A 13,442-nucleotide genomic window follows, 5' to 3' on the forward strand; every position below is an offset into this window, starting at 1 on the left:
CGTCATGGGACCTTCAACTGGTCCTTAAGGCCTTGACAAAGCCACCATTTGAACCGTTGAGAACCATACCATTACGACTCTTGTCGATCAAGACAGCCTTCCTTGTAGCTATTACGTCGGCTCGAAGAGTGTCAGAGATAGCAGCATTGTCAGTGCGACCTGACCTTTGTGTATTTTACCCTGACAGAGTGGTGCTGAGATTGGACCCTTCATTTATACCGAAGGTAAATTCAGAGTTCCACAGGAAACAGGAGCTCATCCTGCCTGATTTTTGCACCCATGGCAATCACCCATCGGAATTGCGATGGCATAAGATCGATGTACGCCGTGCGGTCAAGATTTACGTTAGACGCACAGAGAGTTTTCGGAAGACGGAAAAGTTGTTTGTTTCTTTCTCTTCGGATAAAAAGGGACTTGGACTATCATCAAGCTCCATTAGTCGTTGGATTAGGGACTGTATTGGGGAGGCATACAGAGCTCGTAACCAATCGGTTCCACCGGGAGTGACGGCTCACTCGACGAGGAGTGCGGCGACTTCAGCAGCCTGGGCCACCCAGGCGTCCATAGACGACATCTGTAGAGCTGCAACGTGGTCGGCTCCGTCGACCTTCATTCGACATTATAAGTTGGACTCCTTTGCTTCCGCAGAGGCGGCATTTGGGAGACGTGTGTTACAAAGAGTTTGTTTATCTCCAACGTCCCTGACAAGACCTTTTCCCTCCCATGGGCCGTAAATCTCTGGTATATCCCATGTTGGACTCTCCTTCCAGATGCAATGGAGAAGAACCGTTGTACCTACCTGAACGGTCTTCTCAGTGCACTGGAAGGAGAGTCCAAACCCACCCGGTATGGTTTTGAGTGCAGGGACGCCGGAGTGGGCAGTTAGTCAGTTATTAGTTGTTAACAATAAAAATTGGTTATCCTCTTACTATGTTTCTTCGTTTTAAAACTGGCTCATGGGGAGAGCAGAGGGGGCGGTGCTCATTAATATGTAAATTTTAACTCAGTCTCTACCAATAGAATTGGAGTATTACCCATGTTGGACTCTCCTTCCAGTGCACTGAGAAGACCGTTCAGGTAGGTACAACGGTTCTTTTACTGTATTAGTAATAAAGTTCTTTGCAAAATGGTTTTTGTTTCCAAACTTTGCCTGCCTTGATTTAGAGAGAACTGGGACATTTTCATATTTATGCAATTAATTAACTGTTCAATCAATCCATTTGAATGGTGCCTGATTCCCAGCAATTCTAATCTATGAAGGGGAATGGGAAGCCTTTTCAAACACCATGCTAATCCTCCTGTAAGAATTGCACTGCAGTATCAACCTTAAAATGGTGAGAAATCACACCATTCGTTTTCAATATTCATGCCACCGGTTTTCAGTAGCACAGCCTCAGGTATTCTGCTGGCCATACAAATTTGGATTGCAAACCTATGTGAAGTTCTGAGGCTGTTGACTGTTTTCCCAAACCTATTGCCTTTGATAAAGCCATTATTTCTCTGCCTGAAAATGAAATTCTGAATTCTTGAGAGGTATAAAATATATACTGCATATAAGTGGCAAGAGTACCGAGGCAGGAATAGAAAGGTTCTGTCAAAGTCCCGAGGTTCCAAACTGCTGGTTAAACTGGGGAGCCAAGTTTGATGTAAACTTATGCCCTCCATTACTACATACACCTTATAATTATCTATCAAAATAGCAAAATGTGTATTTTCAAAAGAGGGAGAAGCAAAAGAGATGTGTTTGGCTGAAATGTTAACGACTTGATAATTTACAAGTTCCAAAACAAAGAAGAATGTTTGAAGTGTGCAAAAAAAAAAAAAACCCCAACCCTTCAAACACTACAGATTAATATGGGCTTTAGACACATTTCTTTCAGGGCCAGTGCATTGTGATAGTAATAGGTATTTGAATAACACAAAGTTACAGCTTCTTTTCCTCTCAGTTTCACATATTCCAATGTTCTTGTTGCTTAATACCACTCCAGGCTGAGAAATATTTCCAGTTTTGCTCTCTCCCTTTCTCTGCTCAAGTTCCCTCATATCAACAAATATCAAATCATGATAGTTTTCACTGTTTCTTCTCATTGCAGCCTCCCCCTGGAGAGCCCCCAATAAGATTGACCTGTATGATGTCCGAAGAAGGCCATGGTAAGTAGGGGAGCATAGTGGAATAGGTAGTTAGCATGTGAAAGAATAAAACAACCTAGCAATGAAATTCAGCTCAAAATTTAAGTGTTTATTTATTATCGTTATAGAGAGGTATCTCTACCTACAAACGCCTCTACTTATGAACTTTTCAAGATAAGAACCGGGTGTTCAAGATTTTTTTGCCTCTTCTCAAGAACCATTTTCTACTTACAAACCCAAGCCTCCGAAACTGTAACTGGAAAAGACAGGGAGAAGCCTCTGTGGGGCCTCTCTAGGAATCTCCTGGGAGGAAACAGGGCCAGAAAAGGCAGGGAGAAGCCTCCATAGGGCCTCTCTAGGAATGTCCTGGGAGGAAACAGGGCCAGAAAAGACAGGGAGAAGCCTCTGTGGGGCCTCTCTAGGAATCTCCTGGGAGGAAACAGAGCCTCCATCCTCCCTGTGTTTTTTTCCAATCGCATGCATTATTTGCTTTTACATTGATTCCTATGTGAAAAATTGCTTCTTCTTACAAACTTTTCTACTTAAGAACCTGGTCATGGAATGAATTAAGTTCGTAAGTAGGGGTACCACTGTACTTCAATCTCTGGCAATCTACTTTCTCTGGCATTCTATAGGTGGAGAGGAGGCATGCCTCGATTTAACACTAACTTATTTTTTTTTTCAAATACTTAAGTCAAGCAATGTACAGTTTCAGGCTTTATCAAGATGAGCAACAGCTGCCCCCTTAATGGTAGTAATATAATGTAGTTGAAAGCCTATCCATACTCATAGGCTATCATGGACTGTCTATATGATTTACTATTCTATTTTCCCTCTCCAATCGGCAAATCAGATGGTGTGCTTAGGTACTGGAGATAGCTTTAAAAGGGAGAGAACAGAAAGAGGAAAGGGCTCTAAATGGAGCTCATGTATTGCAGAAGAGTTAAATTACATCAAGTAGATATTAGCAAAAGCTTTAGATGACCCTAGCAAGAAGGTCCCAAAAACAAGGGGATTGTGGTAGCTTAATACATATTATTTCTTATCATAGCCCTGATCTAGATTGGGAGGAGGACTGCTTGAGTATTTTATTTCCAGAAATGATTCAAATGGTTTTTTTTTTTAATAAAGCACTTTTTGGACAGTGTAAATTATAGGCACAGAGAAAATAAAACTATCCACACAAATTAAGATCTTGAATTATATTAGGTCCCCATGCTTAGTTTAGATTTTGTTTTAAATTCTGTAGCTCATCTATACTTTTGAAGTAATGTAGAGTTCATCTTTGTGGCAATTTCCTTTAACCGCAGCACTTGCACTGGAATTAAAAGTAATAGATTGAGGAAGTTAGGTTGCATTCCCCCAGCAACAATATACAGTACTGAAGTTTGATTACTAGATTGATGGAATATTTACTTCATAATAAAATACTGCTTGTGGGTCTGGATGAATAAAAGACATGCATTTATATACCAGGTAAGCAAACAATTGTCTGAATGGATCTTTAAAACAATATGTCAAAAAATAATATCCATGGGAGGGAGATTAAAAAATGGCATGATGGAAGATGCAGTTTTGCAAAACAAGTCTAATTCTTTTGTATGTTCTTTGACTTTATTATTATTATTGTTTATTAGATTTGTATGCCGCCCCTCTCCAGAGACTTGCTTACAACAACAATACATAGTACAAATCTAATGGTTAAAAAAGGACAGTTTAAAACCCTTATTATAAAAACAGTCATGCATCCCAAACAAACCATACATTAAATGAAACGGCCCGGGGGAATCAATATCCCCTTGCCTGATGGCAGAGATGGGTTTTTAGGAGTTTGCAAAAGGCAAGGAGGGTGGGGGCAGTTCTGATCTCCGGAGGGAGTTGGTTCTAGAGGGTCGGGGCCGCCACAGAGAAGGCTCTTCCCCTGGGCCCCACCAGACAAAATTGTTTTGTCGACAGGACCCAGAGAAGGCCAACTCTGTGGGACCTAATTGGTCACTGGGATTTGTGCGGCAGAAGGCGGTCCTGAAGATATTCTGGTCCGATGCCATGAAGGGCTTTATAGGTCATAACCAATGACTTTGCATCCCATCTATGCTCTTTTCACAACTTTCTATGAATACCAAAGTTTCAAAGAAAATAATTGAACAAAATCTCAGGGACAATTTCTCCTGTTACTTTGCCTTTGAACTGTGGACATAGTATCTCCATCATTTCACTGTTTGTGTTTCTGAATATCAGACATGCACTAGAATTTTGGTTCAAGTTGGTCTCCTGTGAGTTTCACTCATTTCTTAATACAGTACCTAAGCATAGTTGTAAATAAACTCGCAGTCCTTGGCCATCTTTGAATGTTACATTTAATCAGAAATCCTAACCTAATATGCCACAATGTTATCAAGTACTATGCTATTAAATCCAACCAGATGACCAGAGCAGGTGGACATACCTCCATATTGTTTCCAAAATCAGGTTTAAGTATGTCTAAAACTCCATGATGATAAGACAGCTTTAAAATTGCTATATACCTAGGTTATCTCACTTTACTTAACTTACCAATCGCATGAACTTTGCTGGTTTAATTACCTACTCCTCTCATGTAAAGGGGAAAAAATGAAATAAGTATACCAATACAAAATTACCATTTCTGATTTTACAGCCTACTAAAAGGATACTTAGTCATACTTTTGCAGATCATTATCAGGAGCAACCAAGAGATTTTGGTCAGAATATTTTTTCTATTTAATTTATTTCATGGGTTTTGGTATCAGAGAAGAGAAAAAGCAGGAAGAACACTTAGAATAGTACTTCCAGTTTTGGTCAATATATTATAAAAAAGATGTAGAGACTCTGGAAAGAGTGTAGAAAAGAGCAACAAATATGATTAGGGGGCTGAAGGTTAAAACATAGGGAAAACCATTGCAGGAATTGGCCCAAAGGTTCTTCTTCAAGAGGCAACTGGTTTTTCTCTAAAGGCATTTTGCTTCTTTTCCAAGAAGCTTCTTCACCTTTGAGACAACCCTGACCTGTATGATTGAGAATCACCAGAGACATGCAGGAATTGGATTTGTCTAACCTAGTGAAAAGAAGGACTAGGGGTGACAGGGTAGCAGTGCTCCAGTATTTGAGAGGCTGCCACAGAGAAGAGGGTGTCAACCTATTTTCCAAGGCACCAGAAGGTGAGACAAGAAACAATGGATTGAAACTGATCAAGGAGAGAAGTAACTTAGAACTAAAGATAAATTTCCTAAGAGTCCGAACAATTAACTAGTGGAATGGCTTGCGTTCAGAAGTTGTGGGTGCTACATAACTGGAAGCTTTTAAGAAAATAAACAGCCCCTTGTCTGGAATGATATAGGACTCTGCTTGTGCAGGGGGTTGGACTAGAAGACCTCCAAGGTCACTTCCAACTCTGTTATACTATTATTTATTCAGTTATAACCCATTTCTGCAGAACATAATTGAAATGTTTTGGCTTAGGACCAGGATACTTATGGGACTGTCTTTTGCCCCATGCATTCCAGTGACCAGTTAGGTCTCACAGAGTTGGCCTTCTCCAGGTCCCATCAACCAGACAATGACGTCTGGCAGGGCCTAGGGGAAGAGCCTTCTCTGTGGCTGCCCCAGTCCTCTGCAGCCAACTCCCTCCAGAGATCCACACTGCCCCCAGCCTGGTGGCCTTTCGCAAGGCTTTAAAAACTTACCTGTGTCAGCAGGCTTGGGGCCCTTGAGCTTAACATTTTGCTCCAATCGTAGATGTAGATTTTTAAGAGGAAATTGGACTGCCATTTGGCTGGGATACTATAGGGTTCCTGCTTAGGCAGGGGGTTGGATTTGATGACCTGCATGGTCCCTTCCAACTCTAACAATAAATAAAATAAAATAAAATAAAAATGTGACTGCATGATTGTTGTTCAATGAATGTTTTTTTATACTTATAGGGGTTTTAATTATAGAGGTTTTTTATATTATGGAGGTTTTATTTATTAGTTTTAGTATTAGGTTGGGTTTCACTTGTTATATTGAATTGTATTTTTGTTCCATCTGTAAGCTGCCCTGAATCTCCAGAGAAGGGCGTCATAGAAATCCAACCCAATAAATAAATGACACACGGTAGCAGATACACACACACACACACCATATTCTATCCCAGTCTCTGTAGTAAGAAAAGTAAAATGGCAGGGAATAGACCACACAGGAGAGGAAAATCTGTGTCACGCAAGGCAGCATTTCCTATAAGGAGATGCTTATAAAATGGCTGCTAGAATGTAGCCAAATGAATTAGAGGAAGGGAGGGAATCCACAACTCTTCTGGGTTTCTCTTCAACTTTTCTGCTTCTGTAAACGCTCTCAAATATCTTGAGTTAGCAGAGCATTTGGAGTAATGAAATGTAAATGAGCCCGGTACTTCCACTCCAAGGGTCTATTAAACTGAAGTAGGGCTTACTCAGGCCATGGGTGTGTGCAGCCATCCAGAAGACTCTTCTCCCTCCCTTCCCTCCACCACCACCCCTTCATCTCTCTGTCTCTCTGCTCCCTCCTTCCCTCCAGTAGTCTGTATGAAATTCCAGGTCTATGAGCAGCCAGCTCTGTCCAATTTTCATTTCACACATCGTTGCCATTGGAAAATGGATACAATAACACAGACAGGGGCATCCGAGCTGCAGCTCTCATCTGCTTCAACGTCTTCCCCTCCCTTCGGTTGTGTCTCGGGAGAAAAGAAGGGAGCCAAGGCAGGAGAGATGGAGAGATGATAACCTTAGATACAGATAAAAGAGGCAGGAATCCTCCGCCCTTCCCAAGAAAGTCGCCATTGTAAAAAAAATTGTCTTATTTTGCAGGCAGCTCGGATTGGGGCTTTCCACCTTAGGCGGTGGCAGGGAAAGGAAAAACAGAAAAGCAAACGCTTCTCTTAAGACAGAGCTAGAAAGACACACAGAGAGAAAAATACCTCGCGTGGTGACAGATTGCATTTCAGTGAAAGCTGCAATCATCAGTTTAGCCACACAGCAAGTTTAAGTGTGATTGAATCCCTCAGGATTAGCCCAGGTAAAGGCACTGGTTTTGGCAATGCTAATTATTGCCTGGGCAAGTGCAGAGTGCTTCAGATTTAATTTTCCTCTATCTATTTGGAAGCTTTTGTAAATTGAGGGAAGAGGACCGGCCTCCTACGGATATAGTACTCACACACACATGGTGCAGAAAGGAAATTATAGTGCCTTTGCCTTGCAAAGGGAAGGTAAACAGCCTCCTTTTCGACATTTCATTTTGCCTGCATCTAAAAAAAGGCCTGTTTGTACGGAGCGGTGATTGGTGCTCCTTGTACTATCTCCTTTTTCTCTCACCTGAGAGATTACCTTTCTTATTCAAACAAGCATTAGTAGCCTGCAAAAATAGGAAGCGGGCAGACACATTGAGCAGGAAGTCCTGGCTGGATGGCAAAAAGAAAGAACAGTAGTAAAGCATTCCATTATTCGTTCCTTCATTTTTGATGTTTACATAGCCACCCTCTCACAGTAAAGGGACTCTAGCTTGCTTGTAATAAAAACAAGGATGTCCAAATTTTAAAAACTACATTAAACAAAAAAGCATCAGCATTTTTTTTAATGAACCACATTGATGTTAAAAACAGGGCAATCATTTCATCAACTTATTGTGGCCTCAAGATCTCCAGACCTGCTGACACTGCTGTGTTTTAAGGGGCCTTTGGAAGGATGTCAAGGACAGAACCAATCTCACCTTGTAGTGGGGGGAGGTTGGGGGCAAGATGATGTTACACAAGGTGTGTCCCATGGCAGAAAAGGTTCACCTTTTGGGTTCCCCCAGTTGAAGTTTTTTTTCACAGATGGAACTGGCATCATCTCTCTTCTGGCAGCCCTGATGGGATGGGCAAATGTAATTGGGTGGAGGTAATCCCTCAAATGGTTTAATGTTATCCTATATCTCTTCTTCTATTCTTTCAGTGATATATTTTATTCCTATATCTTCTCTTCTATTCTTTCTTATATATATTTTACTATGAGTATATCCTCTATAACCTTCATTATGTATTTTACTATGTGTATACCCACTAAAACCCTCCTTGTGTGATGGACAAATCAATCAATCAATCAATATAAATACATAAATAAATAAATAATTTTTTTAATTACATTAAAAGCCACCCACTCCTTTCCGACTCTGGGCAGCATACAGCAATAAAAAAAACAATGTAAAAACAGTTAAAACCCCTAAATTAAAAGTCATGCAACAAAACATTCATTTCTTCTTGGCCGAAACTTTATGGTCTTGTCCAATGGCCCCAGGCCTGCCCACAGAGCCAGGTTTTCACAGCCTTCCGGAAGGCTAGGAGGGTGAGGGTAGTACGGGTCTCCGAAGGTAGTTGGTTCTAGGGAGAGGGTGCTGCCACAGAGAAGGCCCTCCCATGTGGCCCCACCAAGCAGCATTGTTTGACCGACAGGACCTGGAGAAGGCCATCCCTAGGCCATGAAGGGCTTTAAAAGTCAAATTGGATCCAAAATAACCCTGGCAACTGCACAGCTCATGAAGCAGAGGCATAATGTGTACTATTCTAGAGCACACATAACTGCCTGCATCACTGCATTTTGCACCTGGCGAAGCTCATGGAAACTCTTCAAGTGTAGCCCTATGCAGACTACATTACAGCAGCCCATTCAGGAGGTAACTAAGGCCATGCATGACTGAGCAGAGCCTTTTGGTCCAGGAGTGGGAAGACTACAGTGATGGGCTGCTACAGAAGCAGTCAGGAACTCAGTTCCGGTAGCAAAATTTGGAGCTCCACCCCATAGCACCCAATTTGCACTGAAAGATGTTGAAACAAAATACATAAGCCACGCCCACAGTGTGGTAGTAAAAGTTTTGGTAGCCCATCACTGGAAGACTAGCACATATAACATAAAGCTGTGCAAAATTCCTTCTGGCCACCCACATCCACCTGCTGCAGAAGCAGGAGTGGTGAATGTACACCACTCCAAGTTACACCCTGGCTCTGTTTGGGGCAGTTCAATCCCATTCAGTCCAAAAAAGGCATAACCCCTTATCTTGAGGACCCAAACCCCAAGGTCACTCACGCTTGACAGGGTTCAGTGGAAACCTGTTGTCCACATCCAAGTCCCTGGAGCCTTCAAGTACTAGGGTAGGACATCATCAACACTGCTTAAAATGTCTGGGGCAGAATATGCAGAACAGATGATTTAAATCAGTGGTTTCATGGAAATGTTAAATAGCGAAAGGGGGAGCACCAAACCCCCTTAAAATCCTGGAGTTACAGAGACTGAATGTGGAAAACTCTCCTCTCCAATTATCACCATTTGGAAATGGACCCAGAGAAAGCAAGAGAGACAGCATAATGCAGTGCCATCCACACCTAATCCCTGAAGCTGATTCAGAAGGATACCATAGTCCAGTGGTGGGTTTCTACCAGTTTGCCACAATGGTGGGGGTGGGAGGCTCTGCCCACCTGCCTGGACGTCATTATGGATGATCTGTGCATGCGCAGAAGCACCACGCACAAGCAAAGCAAGCAAGCAAGCATGCGAATTCACAGTTCCAAACTAGTAGCAAAATTAAGTGAAACCCATTACTGCCATGGTCGATGGTATTGGAGACCATTGAGAGGTCAAGCAGGGTGAGGATGGATACTCAACTTCTATCCCACTCCCATCAGAAGTCACTCAAAAGTGCAACAAATACTATACTGCTCAAAACAATAAAGGAAACATTTAAACCACACAATATAACTCCAAGTAAATCAAACTTCTGTGAAATCAAACTGTCCACTTAGGAAGCAACACTGATTGACCATCAATTTCACATGCTGTTGTGCACATTCAGCTTTGTACAGAACCAAGTATCCAATGAGAATACAAATAACATATCCTAGATCTGAATCATTCATTCAGATCTAGGATATGTTATTTGTATTCCCTTTATTTTTTTGAGCGGTATATTTCTGTTGCCTATCCAGGCCTGACTGAAAGGGAGCCATATAATCTGCTCCATCCAGAATCATCTGAAGCTGCTGTGTGACCAGCTTCTCAATGGCCTTCTTCCCAAAAAAAGGAGGTTACATGCTGGACATAAATTTCCACTATTGTAGAATCCAGCAATGGTTTATTGAGGAACGGACAGATCAGCACCTCTTTAAGGGGTGGAGAAAAACTCCCTCAGTCATGGAAGAATTTATCACTGCTAGAACCCACTCCCACGATATCTTCCTGGTAGTTTTTGTTAGCCAGAAGGTTCATGGATCTAGAGAGCAGATGGCCAGGCACATAGTCATAAGAAGCCCAATAGGTTCAAACTATTCCCAGATAACAGGACAAGATTCTGCCACGGCTGTCACAACAGCCAAGAACTCCTGAGCTAACTCAAAATCCATTCCCAGGAATGTTAGATTGAAATCTCTTAAAACCGTAAATCTGGGGAACTCCACCACTGTAATGGAATGCATAGTAAAAGCAACAGCACTTAAACTTATATACCACTTCATAGTGCTTTACAGCACTCTCTAGTCCAAGTGGTTTATAGAGTCAGCATATTACTCATAATCTGGTCCTCACTTTATGATCTCGAAAGGATGGAAGGCTGAGTCAATCTTTGTCTGGCCAGGATTGAACTCCAGGCTGTGGGCAGAGCTTGCCTGCAATACTGCATCCTTTTTTTTTTTTACATTTTTATTGGGTTTTTTAAAATATAAGACAAAACAAGACAAACAACATTTAACATGTAAAGGAGCTACCATTGCTCCGATAAGCATAGAAGTCTTACTAATACAAAAAAGAAAGACTAGTTATGGTTCAGATCAATACAGAAAGGTAAAAATTGTTAATAACATATTTTTTAACATACTACTATAATATAACATCTGAATACTTCAGCATTTTCATTATAGCATTGTGATTAAAATAATTGAAATCAGTTAATAAAGCTAAAACTTATCCATAAAGTTTCAATATACCATTTATTCAGTCTAATAAATTTAAGTTTTCTATAATTTGTTTTTATATTGTTAATAATCCTTTTTTACATTCCACCATGCAATACTGCATCCTAACCACTATGCCACCGTGGCTCCTATTGAAGAAATTGAAGAACTGGTAGAAGATGTCCTGCTTAGGAAACAATCTGATAAGGAGCCTGCAATCACTTAATAGTCACAGAAAGAAATGCAGAAAGGTTCTAAGTGGAGGGCAGAAAGTCTATACAGTACTTTCAAAAGTCTATTATTGTAGCCTTACAATAAAGTAAATTTAATTTATCTAGCCGTGTTTTCTGTCTGCTTTACCCAGAAAGGCTGACATCCACCAATCCAGAAAGAGTCAAGCAGCTCAGGCAGAGAAGTTATTATGCAACAGAGAAGCTAGTACAATAGCAACAATCTCAACTGATCCCAAGACCTCAACTTAATGAATCGGACCTTACATCCAACAACCTGTGGAGCAGCACCCATAAAAACACTTAACAGATTCTCAGATGACAACTACCACACCACTACCGAGATCTCAGCTGATGCCACACCCAAAATCCAGCTGGGATATTTCTGATAGAGGAACATCCCTTACACACACAATTTCTGGGCCCAGCCAGATTCCCAGAATCTCATAACCAGCCCACCTAGCCATTCTCACTGGACTGGGAAGGGCTTCTTCTCAAACTACATCCTCCATAACTTTGGGGAAGGGGAAAACAATATTTATTTATTTATTTTTTATTTATTAGATTTGTATGCCTCCCCTCTCCGCAGACTCAGGGCGGCTCACAGCAATAATAAACAATATATAACAAATCTAATAATTTAAAAGAAACACTAAAAACCCCATTATTAAAAGCAAACATACATACAAACATACCATATATAAACTGTATAGGCCCAGGGGAGATGTTTCAATTCCCCCATGCCTGATGGCAGAGGTGGGTTTTAAGGAGTTTCCGAAAAGCGAGGAGGGTGGGGGCAGTTCTAATCTCTGGGGGGAGCTGGTTCCAGAGGGTCGGGGCCGCCACAGAGAAGGCTCTTCCCCTGGGTCCCACCAAACGGCATTGTTTAGTTGATGGGACCTGGAAAAGGCCAAATCTGTGGTACATAATCGGTCACTGGGATTCGTGTGGCAGAAGGCGGTCCCGGAGATATTCTGGCCTGATGCCATGAAGGGCTTTATAGGTCATAACCAACTCTTTGAATTGTGACCGGAAACCGATCAACCAATGCAGACTGCGGAGTGTTGGTGTAACATGGGCATACCTAGGGCAGCCCATGATTGCTCTCGCAGCTGCATTCTGCACGATCTGAAGTTTCCGAACACTTTTCAAAGGTAGCCCCATCTAAGAGCATTACAGTAGTCGAACCTTGAGGTGATGAGGGCATGAGTGACTGTGAACAGTGAGCCCCAGTCCAGATAGGGCCGCAACTGGTGCACCAGGCGAACCTGGGCAAACATCCCCCTCGCTACAGCTGAAAGATGGTTCTCTAATGTGAGCTGTGGATCGAGGAGGACGCCCAAGCACATACAACAGCCAAAGTTTCTTCTAGTTCTATCCCTTAAACTTCAGCCCTTCTCCAAACCATGCAGAGCTGCTATATGTATGCAAAATAGCTCAAGCCTTTTTTGCTGGTATTGCTGATCTGACTTGCTTCATTCTGAAGGTGAATTATTTTAGCTACAAGGTGAGTGAACTAAGAGTCAAGGCATCAGACACAGACTTTATGAAGAATCTCCTCAATACCAACAGTGAGATATGTTTTGAGTAGTGGACTGAAGGTGATTTTCACAAAAACGTAGCCTCTTTCCATTTTCATAATACTCCTTAATGGGTTCATATCCAGTTCAACTTCCAAAGATGTCAACATGAAATTACTTAAATATGAACAAAGAGGCTTCCGTTTATCATCATTTTGAATAATGATAGTAAACTATGTCTTTGATCCTCTAGGTTCATAACACCTTCAGCTATCCAGAACCATATGTCCAAAGTATTATGAAAGAAATAAATTCTTTCTGTTTTACTCAAAATACAAATTGTCCTTTACAAGAGAGAGTTACAGGTAGGTTGTGGATTTACCATAACTATCCATGATGGGCAAAAGTCTCTTAGAGAGGAGACGTAAGGAAATTGCTACATAAGGAAATTGCAAGAAATGAATCTGTAGGGTAAGCTAAAGAGTACGGGGTGACATCCTTCCATTCAATTTTCACTCTAGGTTTATTTCTTTTTTCTAAGCTGCTTATTTTTAAAGAAAATGCTTCAAACAGTGCTTTGAAAAGACTGACACTAAAGAGCTATAAATAAATATCTTC

At 41.4% G+C, this 13,442-nt stretch overlaps 1 protein-coding gene across 1 annotated transcript in view; it reads left to right on the forward strand.

Annotated features, from left to right (window-relative positions):
* CACNA2D2 (calcium voltage-gated channel auxiliary subunit alpha2delta 2) overlaps positions 1–13,442 on the forward strand; it is a 731,412-nt gene that overhangs the window by 581,840 nt on the left and 136,130 nt on the right. Inside the window, exon 7 of the mRNA XM_070735804.1 lies at positions 2,094–2,151. Within this exon, the coding sequence (XP_070591905.1) occupies positions 2,094–2,151 (58 nt within the window). The remainder of the gene's footprint in view (positions 1–2,093; positions 2,152–13,442) is intronic.

This window comes from Erythrolamprus reginae, chromosome 2 (assembly GCF_031021105.1).
Source record: "Erythrolamprus reginae isolate rEryReg1 chromosome 2, rEryReg1.hap1, whole genome shotgun sequence".
NCBI classification, from domain to species: domain Eukaryota; kingdom Metazoa; phylum Chordata; class Lepidosauria; order Squamata; family Dipsadidae; genus Erythrolamprus; species Erythrolamprus reginae.